This window comes from Actinia tenebrosa, unplaced genomic scaffold (genome assembly GCF_029948245.1).
Source record: "Actinia tenebrosa isolate PJP-AT-01 unplaced genomic scaffold, QUT_ActTen_1.0 PGA_scaffold6__47_contigs__length_16458017, whole genome shotgun sequence".
Taxonomy (NCBI): Eukaryota; Metazoa; Cnidaria; class Anthozoa; order Actiniaria; family Actiniidae; genus Actinia; species Actinia tenebrosa.
Genome location: NW_028292583.1, coordinates 16068904 through 16091584, shown reverse-complemented (window position 1 = coordinate 16091584; position 22681 = coordinate 16068904). Strand labels below are relative to the sequence as shown.

The 22681-nt window shown below is 38.1% G+C and overlaps 3 protein-coding genes and 1 pseudogene across 5 annotated transcripts; 2 read left to right on the top strand and 2 right to left on the bottom strand.

The window, feature by feature from the left end:
- Nucleotides 1-418: 418 nt before the first annotated feature.
- On the bottom strand, nt 419-2687 carry LOC148906209 (uncharacterized). Its single transcript, XM_089038548.1, has 5 exons — nt 2443-2687; nt 2098-2174; nt 1942-2019; nt 1587-1857; nt 419-1023 (listed from the first exon to the last, which is right to left on the bottom strand). Exons 1-5 carry the CDS (start codon nt 2495-2497, stop codon nt 899-901), a joined length of 606 nt encoding a protein of 201 aa, XP_088894674.1. The 5' UTR covers nt 2498-2687; the 3' UTR covers nt 419-898.
- On the bottom strand, nt 2635-4466 carry LOC148906208 (uncharacterized). The gene is made up of 3 exons (XM_089039427.1): nt 4289-4466; nt 3202-3728; nt 2635-2655 (listed from the first exon to the last, which is right to left on the bottom strand). The coding sequence occupies exons 1-3, from the start codon at nt 4464-4466 to the stop codon at nt 2635-2637; spliced, it is 726 nt and encodes a 241-aa protein (XP_088895553.1).
- Nucleotides 4467-5340: 874 nt separating this feature from the next.
- Nucleotides 5341-10271, top strand: LOC148906207 (uncharacterized; annotated as a pseudogene).
- LOC116288312 (hsc70-interacting protein) lies at nt 8654-20861 on the top strand. 3 transcript variants are annotated; one of them, XM_089038675.1, is made up of 13 exons: nt 8654-8791; nt 12865-12964; nt 14238-14301; nt 14457-14527; nt 15692-15758; nt 16585-16669; nt 16939-17049; nt 17253-17355; nt 18138-18217; nt 18527-18563; nt 18694-18922; nt 19064-19116; nt 19668-20861. In XM_089038675.1, the coding sequence occupies exons 2-13, from the start codon at nt 12866-12868 to the stop codon at nt 19971-19973; spliced, it is 1305 nt and encodes a 434-aa protein (XP_088894801.1). In that variant the 5' UTR covers nt 8654-8791; nt 12865; the 3' UTR covers nt 19974-20861. The 3 variants fall into 3 exon arrangements, with proteins under 3 accessions (XP_088894801.1, XP_031550946.2, XP_031550948.2); XM_031695086.2 differs by lacking the exon at nt 8654-8791 and adding an exon at nt 11918-12433; XM_031695088.2 differs by lacking the exons at nt 8654-8791; nt 12865-12964 and adding an exon at nt 13180-13283.
- The last annotated feature ends 1820 nt before the right edge of the window (nt 20862-22681 follow it).

Below are 22681 nucleotides of genomic sequence, written 5' to 3'. Positions count from 1 at the left end.
CATCATTCACCATCATTAAACATCATTCACCGTCATTCACTATCATTCACCATCATTCACCATCATTCACCATCATTCACCATCATTAGACATCATTCACCATCATTAGACATCATTCACCATCATTAGACATCACTGACCATCATTGACCATGTTGAAGCATACCCGTACGAAACGGGCAGATCTGTTTTTGATCTGCTGCAGATCTGCCAAGAAGTCTGTTACAGATCTGCAAACAGTCTGCTAAAAATCTACAGACTATCTACAGATTATCTGTGGAATATCTGTTGATTATCTGCAGATTATCTGCAGATTATCTGCAGAATATCTGCATAAAGTCTGCCAAATTGATCTGCAGTTAGGTCTGTCAATTACAGACGTTCAGCAGATGCTAAACATTTAAAAACAATATGCTGGCTCCACCAATCATATCCCTTTTATTTAGAGAACAAAATAATGTTTGTTATCAACATTCCACAAGAACATGATTGCTGCAGATGAGTGATGTATAATATGATATCAGGTTACATCATAGAGATCACTACATGCATGGCATACTTCTGTAGATTAGTACGCCCATGCAATCGATCCTTACTCCATACCGAATCAGGAAAAAGAAAGAAAAAGCGTTTTCTAGCTGTCAACAAAGAATCCGTACTCAGACAATATGTAGCTACCTAATTTTTTTGGCATAAAGGCATTTTTCAAAACATCCTAAGTAAGTCATTGTGAGTGAAACACTAATATAGCTACTAATACACGCTTATAAACACACATCCTAAATGTAATAATATATATACTCAAAAATACAAACCTATATAAATCACTTATCTTACTACTTACTCCTTACAAATACACTTAAATTCCTAAAGATACTTTATATTAGTCCTTCAAAGACTTAAAATTTTGAAACTTCCTTAAGTTGTTTTCTCTTGGCTGTCCCAACTTTGTTGGTCAAAATTCGATTCATCTTGGAGACGGTCAACTCCGTGTTGTTTATGGAAGCGAACCGTCCAGAATAAGCTAGAAGAAAAAAGATAGCGTTTAGAAATTGCTTTTCCGTTTTAATTTCACGGCTCAACGATAAGTGCAAGTGCCCTATCTTTATTATTAAAACTTAGTCATTATTGTAATAATATATATAAGTTTTTAGGGACGGACCATTAGATAGTTGAGGGGGATGGGGGGTTGCGTAAATCCCCAAAAAATATCTAGCAAGCACTTAAACCTCAAAAAAGAAAAAAAATATCGTGCAACCTCTTCTGCTAGAAGAAAAATATCTAACTGTACGCAAAAAAATAATGTAAAATATATATATATATATATATATATATATATATATATATCATGCCAACAAAATTCCTGCAATCGCCCATCAATTATCTAATTGTCCATCCCTTAGTTTAAGGGATTTTACTCCGACGAAGGAATAACGTCCGAAACGTCAGTAAGTTTTTTCATCTTTTCACGGTGTATAATTTACCTTTTCATCATTACTGTTTCATTAGAAACACCGACGCAGCTCACACTAGTTTTTAGCTAGTTATATCTTCTTAGTTTAAGATTATAACGTAATAGGTGCTGACCTTTCACTGTCTTGACGATGTCCTGATTAAGTGTTGTCATCACGGACCCATCTTTTGACGTTAGTTTGCGGGTCCCGTGAGCCAGACTCGTGGCCAGTGTTTCATCACTAAAGAAAGTTTCTATAAGCAGCAGAAACAATTTTCTCGCATCTTTTCCGCTCTGGCTGTGAATGGAATGGAGCCTTGCAGAAGATATATATACTCCAGATCCTGGCACAAGTTCTTGCTTTCCAGGACCTGGAATGCTGGAGCATTCTTGATTGCTTTCTGCCTGAAATTTGAGAAACATTTTAGTGAGTCGTGCTAAACTACAAACCGTAAGACATAGCATTTGTATCAAATTAGTTACACTTACTGGTTTTAAGTTCTTTTCAGCATTGATGTTAGTGTGAGATGATGCCGATTCGTTGCATCCTACATATGATGTTTGATACTAAATTTAAAAAGAAAGGTTACAAACAACTCATTAAAATAATGTATTGATGTATAAACTATAAAAGATGCCGCTTACCTGGTTTGCAACGTCGCCTCCTTTGTAAGCGTTCAAAATGTTTTCGAGAAATTCAATGTTTTCAGAACTGATAGGAACTGTAAACAAAACAGACCAATTGTATTTGTTATTGTTGTTTGGTTTTCAATTAAAAGATTCATTTATACAAAAAGAGGTCCTAGAAAATCACGATTGTGAGAAAGCTTGAGATTTTGAATTCTCTTAATACAATAGGCGCTATAAGATTATCGCTATCTTAGTTTGTAATTCCGTTGTCGAACTTATAAGCGTGACTTTAATCGAATGGCATGCACACTGTACATGCATTCCTGTGCAAAACAATGAGAAGTACAAGGGAGAACTTACATGGTAATTGCCTTCTTTTTAGAGCTGCTATTTCTTCTTTGAGCTCATTTACCATTTCTGAGCAGTTTGAACAAGGAACGACTCTTTCGACTACTGGTTCAACTTCAATTTCGGATGTTGAAATGTCTTCCGCATCCAAGTCGTATAGAGATCGTAAGAAGTGACCCGTCTCCCCAAGAGATATTTCTTCAGTCACAGTGTTCGACGGACGTACTGGAGTGTATATGGAAGTCCATGCGTGTTAGATGGAGGTGCATGAGTGTTAGATGGAGGTGCATGAGTGTTAGGTGGAGGTGCATGCGTGTAAGATGGAAGTGCATGAGTGTTAGATGGAGGTGCATGAGTGTTAGATGGAGGCGCATGAGTGTTAGATGGAGGTGCATGAGTGTTAAATGGAGGTGCATGAGTGTTAGATGGAAGTGCATGAGTGTTAGATGGAGGTGCATGAGTGTTAGATGGAGGCGCATGAGTGTTAGATGGAGGCGCATGAGTGTTAGATGGAGGTGCATGAGTGTTAGGTGGAGGTGCAGGAGTGTTAGATGCAGGTGCAGGAGTGTTAGATGGAGGTGCACGAGTGTTAGATGGAGGTGCATGAGTGTTAGATGGAGGTGCATGAGTGTTAGATGGAGGTGCATGAGTGTTAAATGGAGGCGCATGAGTGTTAGATGGAAGTGCATGAGTGTTAGATGGAGGTGCATGAGTGTTAGATGGAGGTGCATGAGTGTTAGATGGAGGCGCATGAGTGTTAGATGGAGGTGCATGAGTGTTAGGTGGAGGTGCATGCGTGTAAGATGGAGGTGCATGAGTGTTAGATGGAGGTGCACGAGTGTTAGATGGAGGTGCACGAGTGTTAGATGGAGGTGCACGAGTGTTAGATGGAGGTGCATGAGTGTTAGATGGAGGTGCATGAGTGTTAGATGGAGGTGCATGAGTGTTAGGTGGAGGTCCAGGAGTTTCTGCTGTGGAAGGCTGATGGGTGGTGACATCAACTTCTGTTGCTTGATCCGTATAGCGTTCCTTGAAGAAAATAGCTGCTTGCGTTTTCCCCGCCTCTATTTCAGCATTCTTTTTATTTTTCAATTCTTCTTTCTTGCTTACCGGCTTCTGTTGTCGTGGGGCATTGTTTGTTTTCTTTACTATTTTGTTTTGGTTTTGGTGACCATCATTTCCTTCTTCACTCTCCAGAACAATTCTTGATTTTTTTCGCGGTCGTTTTTTGGCCGTGACTTCGCTCTCCATTTCCTCAGCAACCTTAACGCACTCCAGTTCGAGTTCCTCCTCGTTATCTGAAATACATATTTTGTGATTTGTACATCACTTAAGTCTCTTGCTTCAAGCTCTAAATGTTTCACTTTTAATCATCAATATATACCATTATTCTAGAAAGTCTAAAGGCATTATTTCCCTGTACTCAAAGAATCAAATCAAGGTATGCAAATGTACTAGTGTCACCATGTTGACTGTTGAAACCTAATAGCTGCATAGTCAACATTCCAAGTTTTTGCGCCTAAATTTAATTTCTACATATTCGGCGCCGCTGCAAAAATTACCGAGTTTGATTTAGCTTATTGTTCTTTTTTTACCAAGTTGGTAAGAGTAGTTAATTTTGTTTAATATTCTCTTGTATAGATTTATATGTAGTAATTTTTTCAGATAATCCGTACTTTCGCGCAAGTCAGCTATGTTGCGAAGTACACAACCCTTAGTTAAATTGATCGACGGAATTCACTGACTTTCTTTATGCATGTAAAACATGAACATATTTGTAACTTAGGCCATGGCCTACGATGATTATTCAAAATTCGAAGACTGTATATTTTAACACTGATCATTTGTTAAGACTCACCTCCAACCATTATTATCTTGGCAGGATATGCTGTGAATTTAGCGGCCTTTCTACCTTTCCTGCTCTCCTCCCAATCTACCATAGTTGTTTCTCCCTCTTTGACATTTCCATGAATGTTCCTTGCACACACAACGCTGTACTGCTTATCTTGGATCCAGTAAACCAAAGCATAGGCCATTGTACGAATTTTGCTGAGAGGATGCTGTTAGCGTTGTCTAAAACCAATTCGGAAAATGGCGCGCAAAAGTGAACACCGCGTTTGAACTCAGTCCATAAAGTGACATTTGATCAGTCGATCGCTCTCAGATAACATGCCCTTATCGGATCGGTTTCCTATTGGTTGGGTACGAAGATCCATTTCAGAGAGAGGAACCGTGTTTACTTAAAATAGAAAAGAGTTCACACCAGCTTCCTAAGTATATTTATTTTCAGTTTTACCTGTCAACTTATAACCAAAGACCTACTGAACGCTTGTACAAATTATCATTTGCATTTCTGTAGATACGTATGCAGTCGTTGTATTCTTTGTTGTGGTCGTAATTTCTCTAAGACAACAGTAACTGTCAGCAGAATTTTATTTGGGATTGGTACCGTCTACTTTTTAGCAATGTTTTGGCGAGTAAAACTTGAACAACCGTAAGTTTTATGAGATCAAGATGATTGTACCTCAAAAACATTATTTTGTATTAAACTTATGAGAACTAAGTCAAGTGATAATTGACCCAATTCACTTTTAAGAAATCACAAGACTGAGCTAAGTAAACATAAAATGACAACAAAAACATCATCATTAGCGAGTTTCATATCCGAGTTTATAGCTAGGTTTTATCTTATTTTTGCCGAAATTCCAAATTTGAACAACGTTAAAATACGCTCGCTTCTAAGCAGCTTGTCAGTGATGCGTTTAGAATGCGTTCACTATTGTTAAAACAAACACCTGAAGGAACACCCTTCATATTAGGTTACAAGTGGGGAATGTATCTAACAGTCAAGTGTCTATAAGTCTCGCGTACGGCCGTGTTTAGCTTCGGATAATAGTTTTTTTTTCACCAATGGCTGAAAATACTGATGACTATTCTTCTTCTATTTGCAATGAAGAAACAACCGATGTTAATAAGCCTTTCGAAATACCCGGTTTGTTTTCCCAAGTCGAGGGAATAGCATGTGATATCAACTCAACATATTTTGAAGTGGATCAAGAAGACAACAGTCAAGTGTCTATTGGAGATGGACTAGAGGAAACAAATGACACAGCTATCAGTGAAGTTGGTTTTAGCCCCCAAAGTCCATCACAATCACTGGATATTTGTGACTATATGGACCTTTTGGAGAATTCCGAATATGTCGTTGATCCTGAGCAAAGGAGAGAAGAGGTTGACCTTTTAGAGCCCGAATTTGATGAAAGTCTTAATGATAGCACACCATGGCCCGAGGAATTATTTTCAAATGTTACCGATGACTATGATGAAATGTTTTCAACTCCAGCTGAAAACTTGTTCGAAGATGATGAAAGTGAAAACAATGATAGGCAAAACGACGAGCATCATCAACCGCTTTATCACAATGCCCCTTTGACAGTGTCAGAAAGTTTACTGCTGATCATTACTTTCGCCATACGGCATACACTATCTGGAAGCGCTCTGGAGGATTTGCTTGTTTTGATCAGTTTGCATTGCATCGCCCCTAATTTGTGCCGGAAATCCCTTCAACAGTTCCGAAAATTTTTCAAAAACATCAAGAATCCTTTGGTATATCATCGTTACTGTTCTTATTGCTTCTTACTCATTGATGACAAAGCTACAGTTGTTTGTCTAAACACTCTTTGTGCACGAGACCTTACAAAGAGGAACTCCTGCTCTTTCTTTATAGAGATACCAATTGCGCAACAGATTTGCAATTTGTTTGCTAAAAATGGCTTTTATGACAGCTTAAGCTATCGTTTCAAAAGGACCAAAAAAAATGAAGACAACTTTGAAGATATTTACGACGGATCCGAGTATAAAAGACATTGCAACCCTGGTCTATTAGATTTTCAACACAACCTATCTTTGTTATGGAATACAGATGGTGTCCCAGTTTTCAAATCTTCTAAGTACTCAATATGGCCATTATACTTCGTTATTAACGAACTTCCGTTTGCTGAACGCACTAAGAGAGAAAACATGTTGTTTGCTGGGCTCTGGTTTGGAGATACTAAACCTTTCATGTTAACATTCTTACAACCTTTTCATTCATCTTTAAGAAAACTAGAAAAGGATGGAATTAACGTAAAAGTGAAAAGTAGTGACAATAACGTTCGCCCTCTTGTATTGAGTAAAGTAATCTTGCTGGCGGGAACATGCGACTTGCCGGCGAAATGTCTGGTATGTAATACAATGCAATACAATGGAGAATATGGTTGCTCGAAATGTAAGCAAAAGGGCGAAACTGTTAAAGTTTCTGAGAGAGGACACGTCCACGCATTTCCATTTATTCGGCCGGATCCCACTGGACCACAAAGGACTCATTCAGAAACTCTAAAACACGCTGAAAAGGCAGTAAATAGTGGCAAGCATGTAGATGGTATTAAGGGACCATCATGGCTTGCTGGGCTTTCGAGTTATGACATCATCAAAGGAACTGCAATTGATTATATGCATGGGTTATGCCTTGGAGTTATGAAATCTTTGCTTGGCCTTTGGTTTGCCCCAGAACATTCCGGCAAACCATTTAACATTACGGAACAAAGTTACAAAAGCAGATGAAAGGCTACTTCAATTACATCCTCCCTTTGAAATAGGACGAATACCAAGGACAGTTGAAAACCACAGAAAATATTGGAAGGCATCTGAGCTGAGGTCATTTTTACTTTATTATGGGATACCGGTGTTGTTTGGCATTTTGGATGACCATTATTTTCATCATTTTGCTGTTTTTAGTGAAGCATCATTTATTCTTTATACAAGACTCGATATCAGAGATACAACTGCAGCACTGTCAAAGACTCCTAGAATACTTTTGCTTTATGCTTCCCTATTTATATGAACTTCGTTATCAAACTATCAATATCCACAATCTTTTGCACCTTCCTCAAGCAGTGCGGGAACTTGGTCCGCTGTGGACCCATTCGTGTTTTCATTTTGAAGACAAGAATGGGTATATCTTAAAAATGATTCATGGCACGCAAAACGTTTCTTCGCAAATTGTCTCAGCAGTCTCTTTCATTCAAAATTTACCACAGATGGTAGAATCCCTTGAACGTAATTCAAGTGCTTTAGCTTTTTATCGGAAGCTAATTGGATTTCAACAAAATACACAGCAAACACAAGTAATGCATAATGCTTATGCACTTGGATCTTCTTTTTCTCGAGAGCTTACAAAGGAAGAGTTCACTGCTCTAGCAAACGAACTAGGATACAATCCTGACTCGAACACTGTTCTTGCATTTACTCGAATAAAAAAGGATAAAGAGATTTTTCATTCAAGTTTGTACAGGAAAGCGACTGTTAGGAATAGCTATACCGTCATGTATCAATCTGGTGGAAACGGTTTAAGATTCGGGCAAATACTTTACTTTTTCCAATATAAGCCGAGTTGTACAAGGATGGGTAACTGTATGTTCAGATGCACATGCCATGCCTTCAATTACTCCATGATTCAAGAGCTTTCACAAGAGCAAGATATTAATTTGTGTACAGACGACTCATGTCCAGTTGAATTGACTCATGTAATTCCAGTTAAAAGGACAATTTTGAAAGTAATTCCTTTTTCAAGTATCGTCACAAAGTGTATATACCTAAGTTATAAACAAGAGCCATGTCACGAAGAAATAGCCTTTGTTGCAACTTTTCCTAACAAACTGGAACAATATTAATTTTTAAAAGATTTTATTTATCAATCATTTCTCTTTCAAATTTGTATTATAATATTGTCAACTTCAATTTCCGGTTGGCGTGCCCCAGTGCGGTGACCGTGCTGTTTTCATGCATTCATATACAAAAACCGCTCTTAGTTTACAACTATATCTGATTCAGTATAAACAAAGCAGGGAGAATGTAGAGTTTTATGTAGTTTAATGTGGTATTTACGAGGCTTTTGTTTTCTGATTCTGTTGAGATTTTGGGTAAACGTAACGAAGCCCTTGACGAAATCGTCCATGTGTTAACAGATAATATAAGTCTAAAATGAAGTCCCATGGACCTTCAGGATAGACCAGCGATTTAGTTAAAGTACAACTTTGACGAAAATTGGTCTCTCGGCCAAAGAGTTATTATGTACAGCGGTTTTACCTATGACGTCATAAGTACATGCAACCTTAGAGTAACGCACTTTGACCAGAATACATTTCTTGTTCGAGTTACCTCGAGTGTATTTGACGTTTTAAACGCCTTATCGTTTTAAACGCGTTAATGAATAAATCTAAACAGTCTTTTCTAAATCTTCGATACCTTATCAAATGATAAGTCAATTCGGGAAAGTTGGAAGCTCGCTATTACAAGGTCAACTGATGTTTGTTTAATTACGGTATGTACCGTGTTTGGAGTAGTTATCTATTTTCGAATGTGTATTTGAATTACCAGCGTTTAGAAATATTAGGCATAAAATGGAAACCAAAGGAGCACTTAAGAGTTGCCTCGAATAGTAGATTTGATAAGTCTTGATTATTTAGCGTAAGCCGAACCCTTTCTTAAACGCCATGCAGTCATCTGTTCATTAGATATTTTTGTCCAAACCACGAATCTTGAAAATAATTTTACTTAATAGCGGAAAATTATATAAAAAATTCTTGCAAATTAAGTTTTTGCCACTAAGGTTTATATAAAAAAGGTATAGATCACCCCAAAAATTAATGTTCTCGATATGATCTCCAGGACGATGCTACGCGCTGTTATTTGTTTGCATATTTTATGGCAGATTTTGCAGATGTTAGACAGATCTGTTTTTGATCTGCAGGTAGTCTGTAGAATATGATCATTGCAGACAACCTTCTTACCAACATCTGCACAGACTAAGAGCAGATCATGCAGACCTAAAACAAGGCTGCAGTGCATCTGTTTTGGCAAAAACAGATCTGCTGCAGATCTGTTGCAGATCTGCCCGTTTCGTACGGGTAGGCTCATTAGGCTTATCTAATAAGCAGATGGCTGTAAAACTGAAGCTAATGCCCAAGCTACTTCATAGCTGACCTGCGTTACATAAGCCCCTCTCTGGCGAAGTGTTCTGGCGTGCCTGCCAAACTCTCAGGTCAATCTGATGATCTCGCACAGGAGATACAGTCGTCCACTGATGTCCTCACCAGGGCTGTAAGGTGGCATGTACAGTAGATATTGTTGATGTGACTTCTGGATTTTGTACACACAGCTGAGGACACTACAAAAATTTCAATGGAGTTGCCTTGTCTCATGGACTTCCACAAGTGTGGGCTTATGGCTCGTTTCTTGGATCACTGGGCTTTTTCTTTGAATTATTCACATATAAGTAACATAAAGCGCTTTTCTCACGATCGTATCAAGCATTTTTACTAAGACGCCGTAAAAATCGCCGTAGAACACTTTATCTGGCTTACTGTTAGGATAATGTCCATCTTTTAAATATTGCATCGGATTCTGGTGCTAACACGCGAAAAATTAAGTTTCATGGGTACGGGAGGGGAGGGGATACAGTTATCGCGGCTTTTCTGTTTATCAGGGATATATCTACACCTACTTGCAAGAACGTTGTCATACGATATTAGAACATTAGTGATTTAGTGAGAAAGGAATACGTTAAAAGACAAAAGAAAAAGTTCAGCTTCAGTGGTCTTTTGTTTTTTAATATAATTCCTATCACACTAAATCACTAATGTTCTATTTTCGTATGACAACGTTTTTGCAAATAGGTGTATATCCCGAACTGTTCAAACATTTTCCCATCCACTCTTTTGTTTGTTTCTCTTGTTTTGTTTGGCCCCTGTTGTAAAGTGTTGTTGTGTTTTTAATCATCGTAAACGATCGCGAATGATGAATGGTGAATGATGGTCAATGATAATGAATGATGGTCAATGATGTCTAATGATGGTCAATGATGGTCAATGATGGTCAATGATGGTCAATGATGTCTAATGATGGTCAATGATGTCTAATGATGTCTAATGATGGTGAATGATGGTGAATGATGGTCAATGATGGTCAATGACGGTTAATGATGTCTAATGATGTCTAATGATGGTCAATGATGGTGAATGATGGTGAATGACGGTCAATGATGGTGAATGATGGTGAATGATGGTGAATGATAGTGAATGATGATGAATGATGGTGAATGATGTCTAATGATGGTGAATGATGGTGAATGATGGTGAATGATGGTGAATGATGGTGAATGATGATGAATGATGGTCAATGATGTCTAATGATGGTCAATGATGGTCAATGATGGTCAATGATGGTCAATGATGTCTAATGATGGTGAATGATGTCTAATGATGGTGAATGATGGTGAATGACGGTCAATGATGGTCAATGATGGTCAATGATGGTCAATGATGGTCAATGATGGTGAATGATGTCTAATGATGGTCAATGATGTCTAATGATGGTGAATGATGTCTAATGATGGTGAATGATGGTGAATGATGTCTAATGATGGTGAATGATGGTGAATGATGTCTAATGATGGTGAATGACGGTGAATGATGTCTAATGATGGTGAATGATGGTGAATGATGTCTAATGACGGTGAATTATGTCTAATGATGGTGACTGATGGTGAATGATGGTGAATCATGGTCCATGATGGTGAATGATGGCGAATGAATGTCAATCATGGTCAAATGTCGGTGAATTATGTCTAATGATGGTGAATGATGGTGAATGATGGTGAATGATGTATAATGATGTCTAATGATGTCTAATGATGTCTAATGATGGTCAATGATGGTCAATGAAGGTCAATGACGGTCAATGATGGTCAATGATGGTCAATGATGGTCAATGATGGTCAATGATGGTGAATGATGGTGAATGATGTCTAATGATGGTAAATGATGGTGAATGATGGTGAATGATGGTGAATGATGGTGAATGATGGTGAATGATGGTGAATGATGGTGAATGATGTCTAATGATGGTCAATGATGGTCAATGACGGTCAATGATGGTGAATGATGGTGAATGATGTCTAATGACGGTGAATGATGTCTAATGATGGTCAATGATGGTGAATGATGTATAATGACGGTGAATGATGTCTAATGATGTCTACTGATGTCTAATGATGGTGAATGATGGTCAATGATGTCTAATGATGGTCAATGATGGTCAATGATGGTCAATGATGGTCAATGATGGTGAATGATGGTCAATGATGGTCAATGATGGTCAATGATGTCTAATGATGGTGAATGATGGTGAATGATGTCTAATGATGGTGAATGACGGTGAATGATGGTGAATGATGTCTAATGACGGTGATTGATGTCTAATGATGGTGAATGATGTCTAATGATGGTGAATGATGTCTAATGATGGTGAATGATGTCTAATGATGGTGAATGATGTCTAATGATGGTGAATGATGGTGAATGATGGTGAATGATGTCTAATGATGGTGAATGACGGTGAATGATGTCTAATGATGGTGAATGATGGTGAATGATGGTGAATGATGGTGAATGATGTCTAATGACGGTGAATTATGTCTAATGATGGTGACTGATGGTGAATGATGGTGAATGATGGTCCATGATGGTGAATGATGGCGAATGAATGTCAATCATGGTCAATCATGGTCAAAGATAGTGAGATGTCTTATGACGGTGACTGACGGGAATGAAGGGGAATGGTGGCGAATGATGGGGAATGACACCCAATGACAGCAAATGATGCCAAATCACATAAATACAAGAAAAATATATAGTCCGAATTGGCAGTTTGGTGTATATAGAACATGAACGTATTACCAAATCTTTACTCGTGCGCCTAACTAATAGTCGAGTGTTAGTGTTGGTACTTGTCAAGATATTAAATCCATCCTTCGTGGATTTGAATCGTTTTTATACAAAATAGCAAGCATAAGCATGGACCCAAAGCAGCGTAGCATGTTGGAGAGTTTTGTACAACTCTGTAAGCACAACCCAGCTGTTTTACACTCGAAGGAATTGTCGTTTTTCCGAGAATGGATTGAAAGGTACAAACATCACGCACGTGAGAATTAACTAAACTTACCTCTGATAAAAAGTCTTTTAATGCCGAATTGGGTAAAAATGTATTGTATTCGATGCTTACGAAGTTCATAGTTGTGATTAATTGTGTGGATTTTAATTGGACTATACGATATTTTTGTTCATACTTGTACAATGTACTTTGCATTTTGCAAGGTTGTTTTTCTCTTCCTCTTGATTTACCAATCAACGAAGGAAAATCTCTATAAATTCGTTTAACACGTTAAGGATGCAGTAAAACAAATCTAAGAATCGTTAAAAATTGATAATTTTTAAATTTTGTGTAAATCATGCTCGATAATTTTGGCACAAATGCTTCAAAGCACGTGATTATAGACAAGTAACTGAATATAGTTTTTTACAAGGCTGAATCTTTTTTTATTATTACCTTTTATAGTATGGGAGCAAAGATTCCTCCAGCTCCTGAATCAACAACAGATAAACCATCCCAGCCGGAAGAAGAAAGAGATGAAGAAATGAAAGAAGAGGCAAAGAAGGTAAACAAATGAATGAAATGAGTGATGCACTTCTCAAACTGAAATGAGAGCTCAATCCGTTTTGGGGAAATTATAATTTTCATTTCAGTATTAGCAGCTATTTTTTGGTTGACAAGTATTAACCGATCTATCAAAGTAAGCCCCGTGGGGGGGGGGGGGGGGGGAGGGTGGGCAAAGAGTGGAGATTTGAGCACATTTGTTGTTTCCTCCCTCAGGCATTTGATAGTTTTTTAGGGATCAGTGGGAACGAATATGTGGTTACCTACCTCATTTGCATATCCACACGTTCGTCGCTTTGGTTCACTGGATAACAACACAGGTGATCGAGCTTATTTCAGTTTTGTTTTGTCTATTTTTACCATGTTAATGTATTATATTGTTCTAGAATCCGCTCAAAATCAATACTAGCTTTTTTCTTCTAAGCATTTACATATTCTTTGGATACGTTTTGATTTCAATAGTCGACAACCATGCAATTATGCTGTGTTTTATATCATTAATGTGCTACTACGACGAAAATCGCTCAAACTTGGATTCAGCTGAAACTTCCTAAAAATACTCTTTAAAGGTCCAATAATCACTGTATGAAGTGTTTTCTCGATATTCAGTACGAAAGTATGATATTTTTACGATTATTTTTTGGAGTCTGTGACGTCATACACTCAACATCAAACATTGCTACATATATTTCTTTGTATATAAATCCTTAATTTATTTTATTCCTATGAAGCCCAAAGGGTGGCTAATGTGCTTATTTCACATTACTTGTGACTATAATTCATATTTTGGGGTGTTTGGGTATTTCTTTCTACTGATATTTTGATCATAAACTACAAAGAAATGTATGGAGCAGAGTTCGATGTTGAGTGTATGACGTCACAGACTCCAAAAAATAATCGTAAAAATATCATACTTTCGTACTGAATATCGAGAAAACACTTCATACAGTGATTATTGGACCTTTAAAGAGTATTCTTAGGAAGTTTCAGCTGAATCCAAGTTTGAGCGATTTTCGTCGTAGTAGCACTTTAATATTTTAACATAATATTTCAGTGTTTCAAGAAATATGCCCCTTTTTATTAAAGTCACTGATGGTGCGGGTATTTGTGTTCAATTGATCAGTGTTTCTTTCCCTGCCCTGGGGATTTTGACCAAAATTTATAGCCCTTGATCAAATCCCCAACCCTTTGCCTGCACTGTCCCACCCTCCCTCCCCCCCCCCCCCCCCCCCCCCCACAGGGTTTACTTTAATAGGTGCATAATTTGAATACAGGAACCAGAGCCAGAGCAAGAGCCAGAAGAAATGGAAAGTGAAGAAAGCGAGGAAAGTGATCTTGGTAAGGTTGATATTTTATGTAACAGCTTGGATTAAAGAATAATTCACACACAAAAAAACAGTTTGAATTTTATCTTTCCCTTCTGCTTTAATTCTATAAAACTGTTTAAATAATGCATATTGAGGCTGATGTAATTCTTTCTTACAACACTACAGACATTGATAAAGAAGGATGTGTTGAACCAGACACAGATGAACCACAGTCAATGGGCGATCCATCTCTCATGGTTTGTATAGGATCAAAAGGGTTGATTATGAGGATATGACTTCCCAACAATGCAAAACCACTGAACCAAAAAACAAACAAACCCACTGAGAGTGATTTTACTCAACCCATGAAACAAAAAACTAATCATTAGTGGTAAAAAGTTGAGGAAACAATGGTAGAAATAATACTTACTTCTATCTTGTGAACTGGTTGAGTAAAGTCACTCTTTGACCCATGATTAGCTCTTGCCTTAGGTAACAAGTTTAGCTAACTTAGTTAACTATAGGAAGTCTATGCATAAGTTTCATTTTTAGTGTTTGCAAAATTATTGCAATGTAGTTGTAAAAGAAAATGTTTTGCTGTCATCTTGAACCTGATGACCTGATGATGTTGTAGAGATGACAGCGAAATGTTGTCTTTTACAACTAGTTTTCTTACTAAATTGTATAGCTAAAAGTACCTTTATCGAAATTACTTCATCATCTTTAAGGTGTCATTAAGTTTGCTATATCCTTGTAACACAGACATAGATGAATAAGCATAGGCTATGCATTATAAAGACTGTTTACAGTAAAAAATCAAACCTTAGCTTTAAAGTGCCTATCACCCTTCCGACAATATTCACAGTATTAATTCTACATGGGGTAAGATGTTGAATAACACTAAAAAAATATATAGTTTAAGTGCAACTTCTTGAAGTCTTAAAGGTTTTTCCATGCCATATGCTAATGCTGTGACGTATGAGGAGTCATCATTTAATATACAAAACACTACTGGTACAGATAAATTAAATTTGAAATATGTCATTGTTTTCCCCATTGCTCTTATAGAAATGATTGCAAGTTAGTTTTCCCATAGAAGCCGGTGTTTCGAATTATGAGGAACAACAAATAACCATATGCCTCCTCATACTTCACAGCATTAGCATATGACATGGAAAAACCTTCATAACTTCAAGAAGCCGCACTCAAACTATGTAATTTTTTCGGGTTATTCAACATCTTTCCCCATGTAGAATCAATACTGAGAATATTGTCAGAAGGGTGATAGGCACTTTAAATTCCCTCAAACATAGTACTGCTAGAGGGTAGTGTTTAAAGGGTGTTCCTTGGACCCCCTAAGAGAAACCTCCGATGAATGGGCTCAATATCAAATATTCCTTTTCATCTTTCCATTTTTCTAGGTAACAGATGAAATGAGAGAACAAGCTAATGAACTGAGAAATCAAGGAATGGCTGCCATGAGTGAAGGTATCTATGCAACGATCTTAGCCTTCTCCACATGCATCTCTCTTCTCTCCTTTTGAGTATTGGGCTTCCTGTGTCTTTAGGATGAGGGGAAATGAGGAGAGGGGAGAAGAAAGAGAGATGTCTCCCCTTTCCTCTCTCTCGCCTAATTAGCGCCTAGTATCTTTCAACAGGAATCCCAATTCGCGACACAGGAATCCCAATTCAACAAAAAAGAAAAGAAACGAAAGACGCCTGCGGAGGAGGCTACAATGATCTTGTCATATTTCTATGTTCTGAAACTTCTTAATTTCAAAGATGGTTTAGAAAAGACACCATTTTATTTTGGGAATAATGTTTCCCTTTTCATACCTCTTGGCAATAGGTTTTTCGCTTGCTTGAGTTACATTCACAATCTTCTCAAACATCACAAGAAAGCAAAGGAACCATTCTCAAGGGAATGGCACAATGTTTGAAATCGAATGTGGAAAAGGTTACACCCAGGGTTTATTAGGTATTAACAGATCAATTGGGGTTTGGTACCTTAGACCACAGTCCCTTATCTTGGTAGCATACAAAACAGTCCTTTCTTACCACTAGAATGTATTTGAACAGCTGTTTCAAATACACAGAAAAATCTCAGAAATATTGCATGGCAGTTATATGCATATAATAGCAATATAAATTACATATTGAGTCATTATACAAGACTGAAATACTTCCACTTGAGTAATAAAACATGTGCGGCTTTTTAAGCATCTTCATACTTGATAAAAAATAACTCAAGGATAGAGTAATGTTATTCACCTGCTAAGTAGTTTTGATGTTCTTGGTCATATTTTATTTCCAGGAAACTTGGAAGATGCCATAAAACTTTTCACTGAAGGAATCCTGAAAAATCCTAAATCTGCTCCTTTGTTTTTCAAGAGAGCAAGGTATGGCCATTAGGAAGTGTTTATAACACAAGTTTGCATCTGTCAAATCGCAGCTAAAAAGCTAAAAAAAATGTTGACAATAATAATCTATATCTGATAACACTGATCATCTGATCTTTGTTTTTAGTGTGGTGCATGTTTTCGTATTTTTGTTTTTTCTTTCTTTCATATCTGACTTGATTTTAAAGTTGAAAAGAATATTTCAAGACCGACAAATTTTTGTTTTCATTGTTCTTTAACCTCAAGATTATATTATGGATACTTTTCAGTTGTTATGTTAAATTAAAGAAGCCAAATGCTGCCATAAGAGACAGTACAAGAGCTATTGAGATTAACCCAGATTCTGCACAGCCCTTCAAGTGGAGAGGACGAGCACATGAGTAAGCATTTTTATACAAATATTATAGGACATAACTAGTTTAAGCATAAATAATTGAAAAGTTATTTATTTATGTAACTAATAAACCTCAAAAAGAAATCCAGAAAATTTAGTCTCTTTTTTAAAAAGGAATAATATTGCTGCCACGCAGTTGACTTAGTTGAGCATTGGTTTGTGCTCCAATCGTGTTGTATGTTTTCCTAGGCTGCTTGGTAACTGGGAAGAATCTGCACGGGATCTACAATCAGCTGCAAAACTAGATTTTGATGAACAAGTTGATGAATGGCTCCACCAAGTAGGACCAAAGGTTAGAATTTTTGGCCACAATCTTGGCCAAATTTTTTAAAAGCAATTTTTGGTTTTTATAGTTGGTGTACATCCTGCCCCATGAGAATAAAAGGACAAAAGACATAAGACAAAAGACATAATATGGAATATAGTATACATATAATAATCATATTACCACATATAATTATATTAATATATATTATAAATATTAAAGTTATCATTTAGACATGGCTGCCTTTTCGGTTGACAAGCGCCTTTTCTGATTTCAATAAACCAAATGCATTGTGGTCTAGCTTTGGTACAAACAGCACCATATAAGGCATGATGAACAAAAGATGTTTGTACCCAAGCAAGACCACAATGCACTTTGTTCCCAGGAAAGGTCTATCTCAGGAAAGGTCTATCTCGGGAAAAGGTCTATCTCAGGAAAGGTCTATCTCAGGAAAGGTCTATCTCAGAAAAGGTCTATCTCAGGAAAGGTCTATCTCAGGAAAGGTCTCTCTCAGGAAAGGTCTATCTCAGGAAAGGTCTATCTCAGGAAAGGTCTATCTCAGGAAAGGTCTATCTCAGGAAAGGTCTATGACAAAAGAGATTGAGACCAAAGTTTATGCTGAGGTCACCTGTTGATCTTAATGTGCCAACCAGAGCACTATAGCCTAATAAAACAAAGAGATCTTTTGTTTGTTGGTTGTAAAATTTAAATCAGAAGAGATTCCTGATGTCAAAGTTTGTAAATAAATACCATTATATTAAAATTTCTGGAATAATAACCTTAGTGTTGCGACACATTTCTCTCGACAGGCAAACAAGATTGCTGAACATAAGAGAAAATATGAAAGAAAAAGAAAGGAAAGGGAAGAAAGAAAACAGAAAGAAAAACTGTAAGTGATGTAACATTAAGTTAAAGTTCTTTTAAAACATCGTTAATATTTTTCATGTGTCTTATTTGATATCACTTTAATTTGAGATTTAGAATTGTACCTGTACATATCCTCCTTGCGTCTAAATGGCACATAGGGCCTTCACAGAGCTCTTCCACTTTTCCCTGTTGGCCACCACAGTGCACACCTCATTCCATGAACTCCAGCCTGCCTCTTTCCTTTCTTGCTCCACAGTTCATCTTCATGTTGTCCTCGGTCTTCCCCTTCTTCTTTTCCCTTCTGGTGTTAATCATTATAATTTTCTTTTAGAGAAAGAGCTCAAGCAGCTAGAGAGAAAGTACGAAAGGTAGGTCAAAATGTTTTAGGATTTTTGAAAAGATTCAGATATGAATATGTGCAAGAAGAATAAATTTGCTATGCCATGGTAAATTTCAAGATTTCAAATGGCTTACAATATCCATTCTTTTGCAATTTAGGAGCAAGCAGAAAAAGAAAAAAGAACATCTGGAAAGACAAGAGGTGAAATGCCTGGGGGATTCCCTGGAGGTTTCCCTGGTGGAATGCCAGGGGGATTCCCTGGGGGAATGCCTGGGGGTTTCCCTGGAGGGATGGCTGGAGGAATGCCAGGCGGATTCCCAGGTGGATTCCCTGGAGGGATGCCTGGAGGAATGCCAGGGGGATTCCCTGGTGGAATGCCACAAGGAGGTAAGACACCATTCACAAAAGATAGCTGTTTTCTTTTAAAGTAATGTAATTTGAACAAAAATGATGTAGAGGCACTAAGGGAGGAATGCCACAAATAAAAATGAATTCCAGCCTTATGGAAAAATTGTTCCTTTTTTGCAGCACCTAATCTCACTGAACTTCTTCAGGACCCAGAGATAATGGCGGCATTCCAGGTTGGTGACAGCATCAATGAAACTTGACCATCTTTGATTGATATGTGAGATGTGTAGTTCCAGAAATAATCCATACTCCCCCTCTCCCCCCCCCCCCCCCCCCCCCCCCCCCCCCCCCCCACACACACACACACAGAGGAATTTGGAAATTTAGAGAGGTAAGAGGGTCTTAGAAAGAACAAAATTACAGAGTTTGTATGAAAGAAAATTCGAATTTCTGGGGGTAGAGGGGGGTCTGAAAAAATTCCTCCGTGAGGGGGTATGGATAATTTCTGGAACTACTAAATCATAGTTTTATCTTAGCAGAACTAAAAAAAGAGTAGGTATTCAAAAACGTCCAATACTTTTGTCTCTAATTTTTGTAAGCAGTAGAAGAACCACGATTTTTCATTGCAATTTACTAAATCATCTGAAATTGTATGTAGACAGTACAAGGGAACTATTCAGCATCTATTGCATGGCAGGACTTATGCCGAAACAGGCATGAGGAGAGGTTGTAAAGTGGGAAGATAGTTAAGGTTAGGATTGTAATGTCTTTCCTCTTGTAACAGGACCAAGAAGTGATGGCCGCCTTCCAAGATGTGAGTCAAAATCCACAGAACATCAGCAAATACCAGAACAACCCCAAAGTCAAGAAAGTCATAGATAAACTCTCCGCAAAGTTTGGAAGTGCTGGAGCTGGAGCTGGAGCTGGAGCTGGAGCTGGAGCAGGAGCAGGAGCAGGAGCAGGAGCAGGAGCTGGAGCTGGAGCTGGAGCAGGAGCTGGAGCTGGAGCTGGAGCTGGAGCTGGAGCGAGTGGAGGACCACCCCCTTCTGCCAGTGCTGGTGGTGTATTTGATGTTCCTGACATTGATTAAAGACCATGTACAACTTACTCCATCAGAATAGTCACTAGATAGGTTATTTGGAAATTTAAAAGGTGTACAAATGTAATGTTATAGGAATAGTAGTTTCATTCCCTCTTGTCTTAAGTCAGCATTTGCTACATTTAAATCTCTCAAAGCGGGAGTCCTGTGTTTTTTAGAGAGAGAGGACTGATATTTCTACACTTTCTATTTCGAAAAAGCCCCTGCTTGGGTTCCCCGTGGAGGGACTTCATCTTTATAATAATTCCAGTAGTTTTTGTATTTAGTAACAGTACCATATGGTATTCACTGTAGTCTTGAAAGTACTCCACAGTCTTGTTATATCCATGCATAAATATCAAGATAGTTTACCTCGTATCAAGAGTACAGCTAGAAAGTTCTTTTTTGAAGAAAGCATAAAAGGAAAAAAGGACTTTGTTATTCCTAAATTCTCATCCCTGCAACCCCTTTCTAGTGATGTCTTTCTCCCATCTGTTTTAAGCTTTGGCCTTCAAATCATGATCAGGTGTAGATGTTAGAAGCACATTGACATATTGTTATAGCGTTGTTAGCATTATATATGCATGTAGCCAATACTCTATTTTACTGTTCCGTTCAGTGACCACAAATAATACTTTCATGTCCAGGTTGGAGTTTCTTCACATTATAGCAAAACTACAGTTTATCATGCGCGGCAACTCCTGGCTTGGCTTGGGACTATTATTTGTGGTCACTGAACATAACTGTAAAATGGAGTATTAGCCTGTGTAGTGGGCTTTCATTACCTGGTTTCTGGCTATCCTCTCCACTTCCGAGAGTGTAACAAATGAATAATGATGATTAGTGGCTGTGTTGTTAAGCTGTTAATTAGATTTGTGAAAAATAAAGATGTTATTAGCTGATGGGTATTGGTCATAATTTATGTATATACGGGCTTCCTGTGGAAGACGTAGATGCTAGTCCAAATCTTCCGAGAGCATTCGAATCCAATACAACAACTGTTCGTTTTCTCTAATTATTTGATTTTTAACCTGAACTATACTACTTCTGCTTTTGCAAAAAGTTCAAGTGCCGTGAAAAACCAAAACAAATGAAAGCAATATCTTGACTAAAATTATTTCAGTCGATGCTCTTATAATTTAATTATTATTAGGAATTTTTTTTCTATGCAACTTCTGTTACCTCTGAGGCTACTAAATGACGCAGCTATTTTTAACTGGATTTGTTTATACTCGCCAGCAGAGTTGGTAACGGTTGAATGAAGTGATCCGTGCTGCCAGAAGGCGGTCCCTTACACACCCAATACCATCGACAACTTAAAGCCAAATTTGAAAAGAAACGCTTTACGGACAGTGGTTTACGGATGTAATTAACACTTCATTATCTCATTCGGTTTGTTAAGTAACACATCCGAGTTTCGGAGCTTTTCATATTGATCTCTGTTTATTTCCATGGCACACGGATGCTAAACAGTCAGTTAAATTGTCTCAAAATGCCAAAGTATACTCTGATTGATGTTTGAGGGACTTGAGGAACTAGTCGACTGCATGGAAAAACATCGCTAAAATCATTAAAGGAGTTTGGACAAGTATTCACACATATAACTCGGCCATTTCCAAGGACAGAGAAAAGGACCGTCAATAAGTAATCATCAGTAGATTTAGACACTAGAAGCAGATTTTCACTCAAGAACTTCGCATCATACAAAAAAAAAACATATCCCATGGAAAGCGAAACAGAGTCAGCCAATGGAAAAACTTTCCGTAATCTTGTCAACCTGCCTGTGGAGCTCGTAAGACGAAGAAGTAGTACCCGGGAAAATTCTAATACAACGCCCGGTAGTGTGGAATACCGGAGAAGAAGCAGTACCCGAGATTATCCTCTGATCATACAGGGTAGAGTCGAGTACGAGAGACGACGGAGCAGTCACCAGGACATTCCTGTGGGCGGTGAATCTCCGAGACGAAGAAGCAGTGACACTGATAATCAGGGTATTTCCGGTAGAGTAGAGTACCCGAGGCGTAGAAGCAGTACACGGGAAGGCAGTCTTCCAGTACAGGGCTTTGCAGAGGGTCAGAGACGAAGAGGCAGCATTCGACCCGACAAGTCTTCGTTTCCAGGGCAGTTTTTGCCGCCAAGACATAGCTTGACGCGGGTTGCCAGTTTAGATACGACTGTTCGCTCGCGCAAAGCAAGTGTGGCACTTCTGACGATTCCCAATCCACGTCTGCGTCGTGGCTCCGTACAAATTCAGAATTTTACAAAGCCACGCTCTAACACTGGCGCTTTAAAGAGCACGAGGCATGGAAGTAGACAAAAGAAAGAAAAGCTTTTCCAGGTGAGTTATTTGTTTTGACGAGTAGAGAAGACCACGGGTTGAGTGTGCGCCGCTCTGCTGGTCGTGGATTCTATCCCCGGAATACATATTCCCAACCAGCTAGATCTCTGGTTTTCTTCTCTCCGCAAAGTTCAAATGGCTTCAGCGACGAACCAATATAAAAAATGCCAGAAATGCGCGACTCGATCCTTGAATATCAATTACCGACTTCTTGTTTGCGCATTTTGCGACTGTAAAAGATGTATTTTTCACTCTGCGACAGATCTAAAGTAGTATTCTTCATAAGCTGCGAACTGCATACAATAGCTTCCTTCCCGCAACAATTAAACTTCCGATACACCGCGACTTCTGAGGCCCGCAAAAGTTTCCAAGGGGGGTAGTG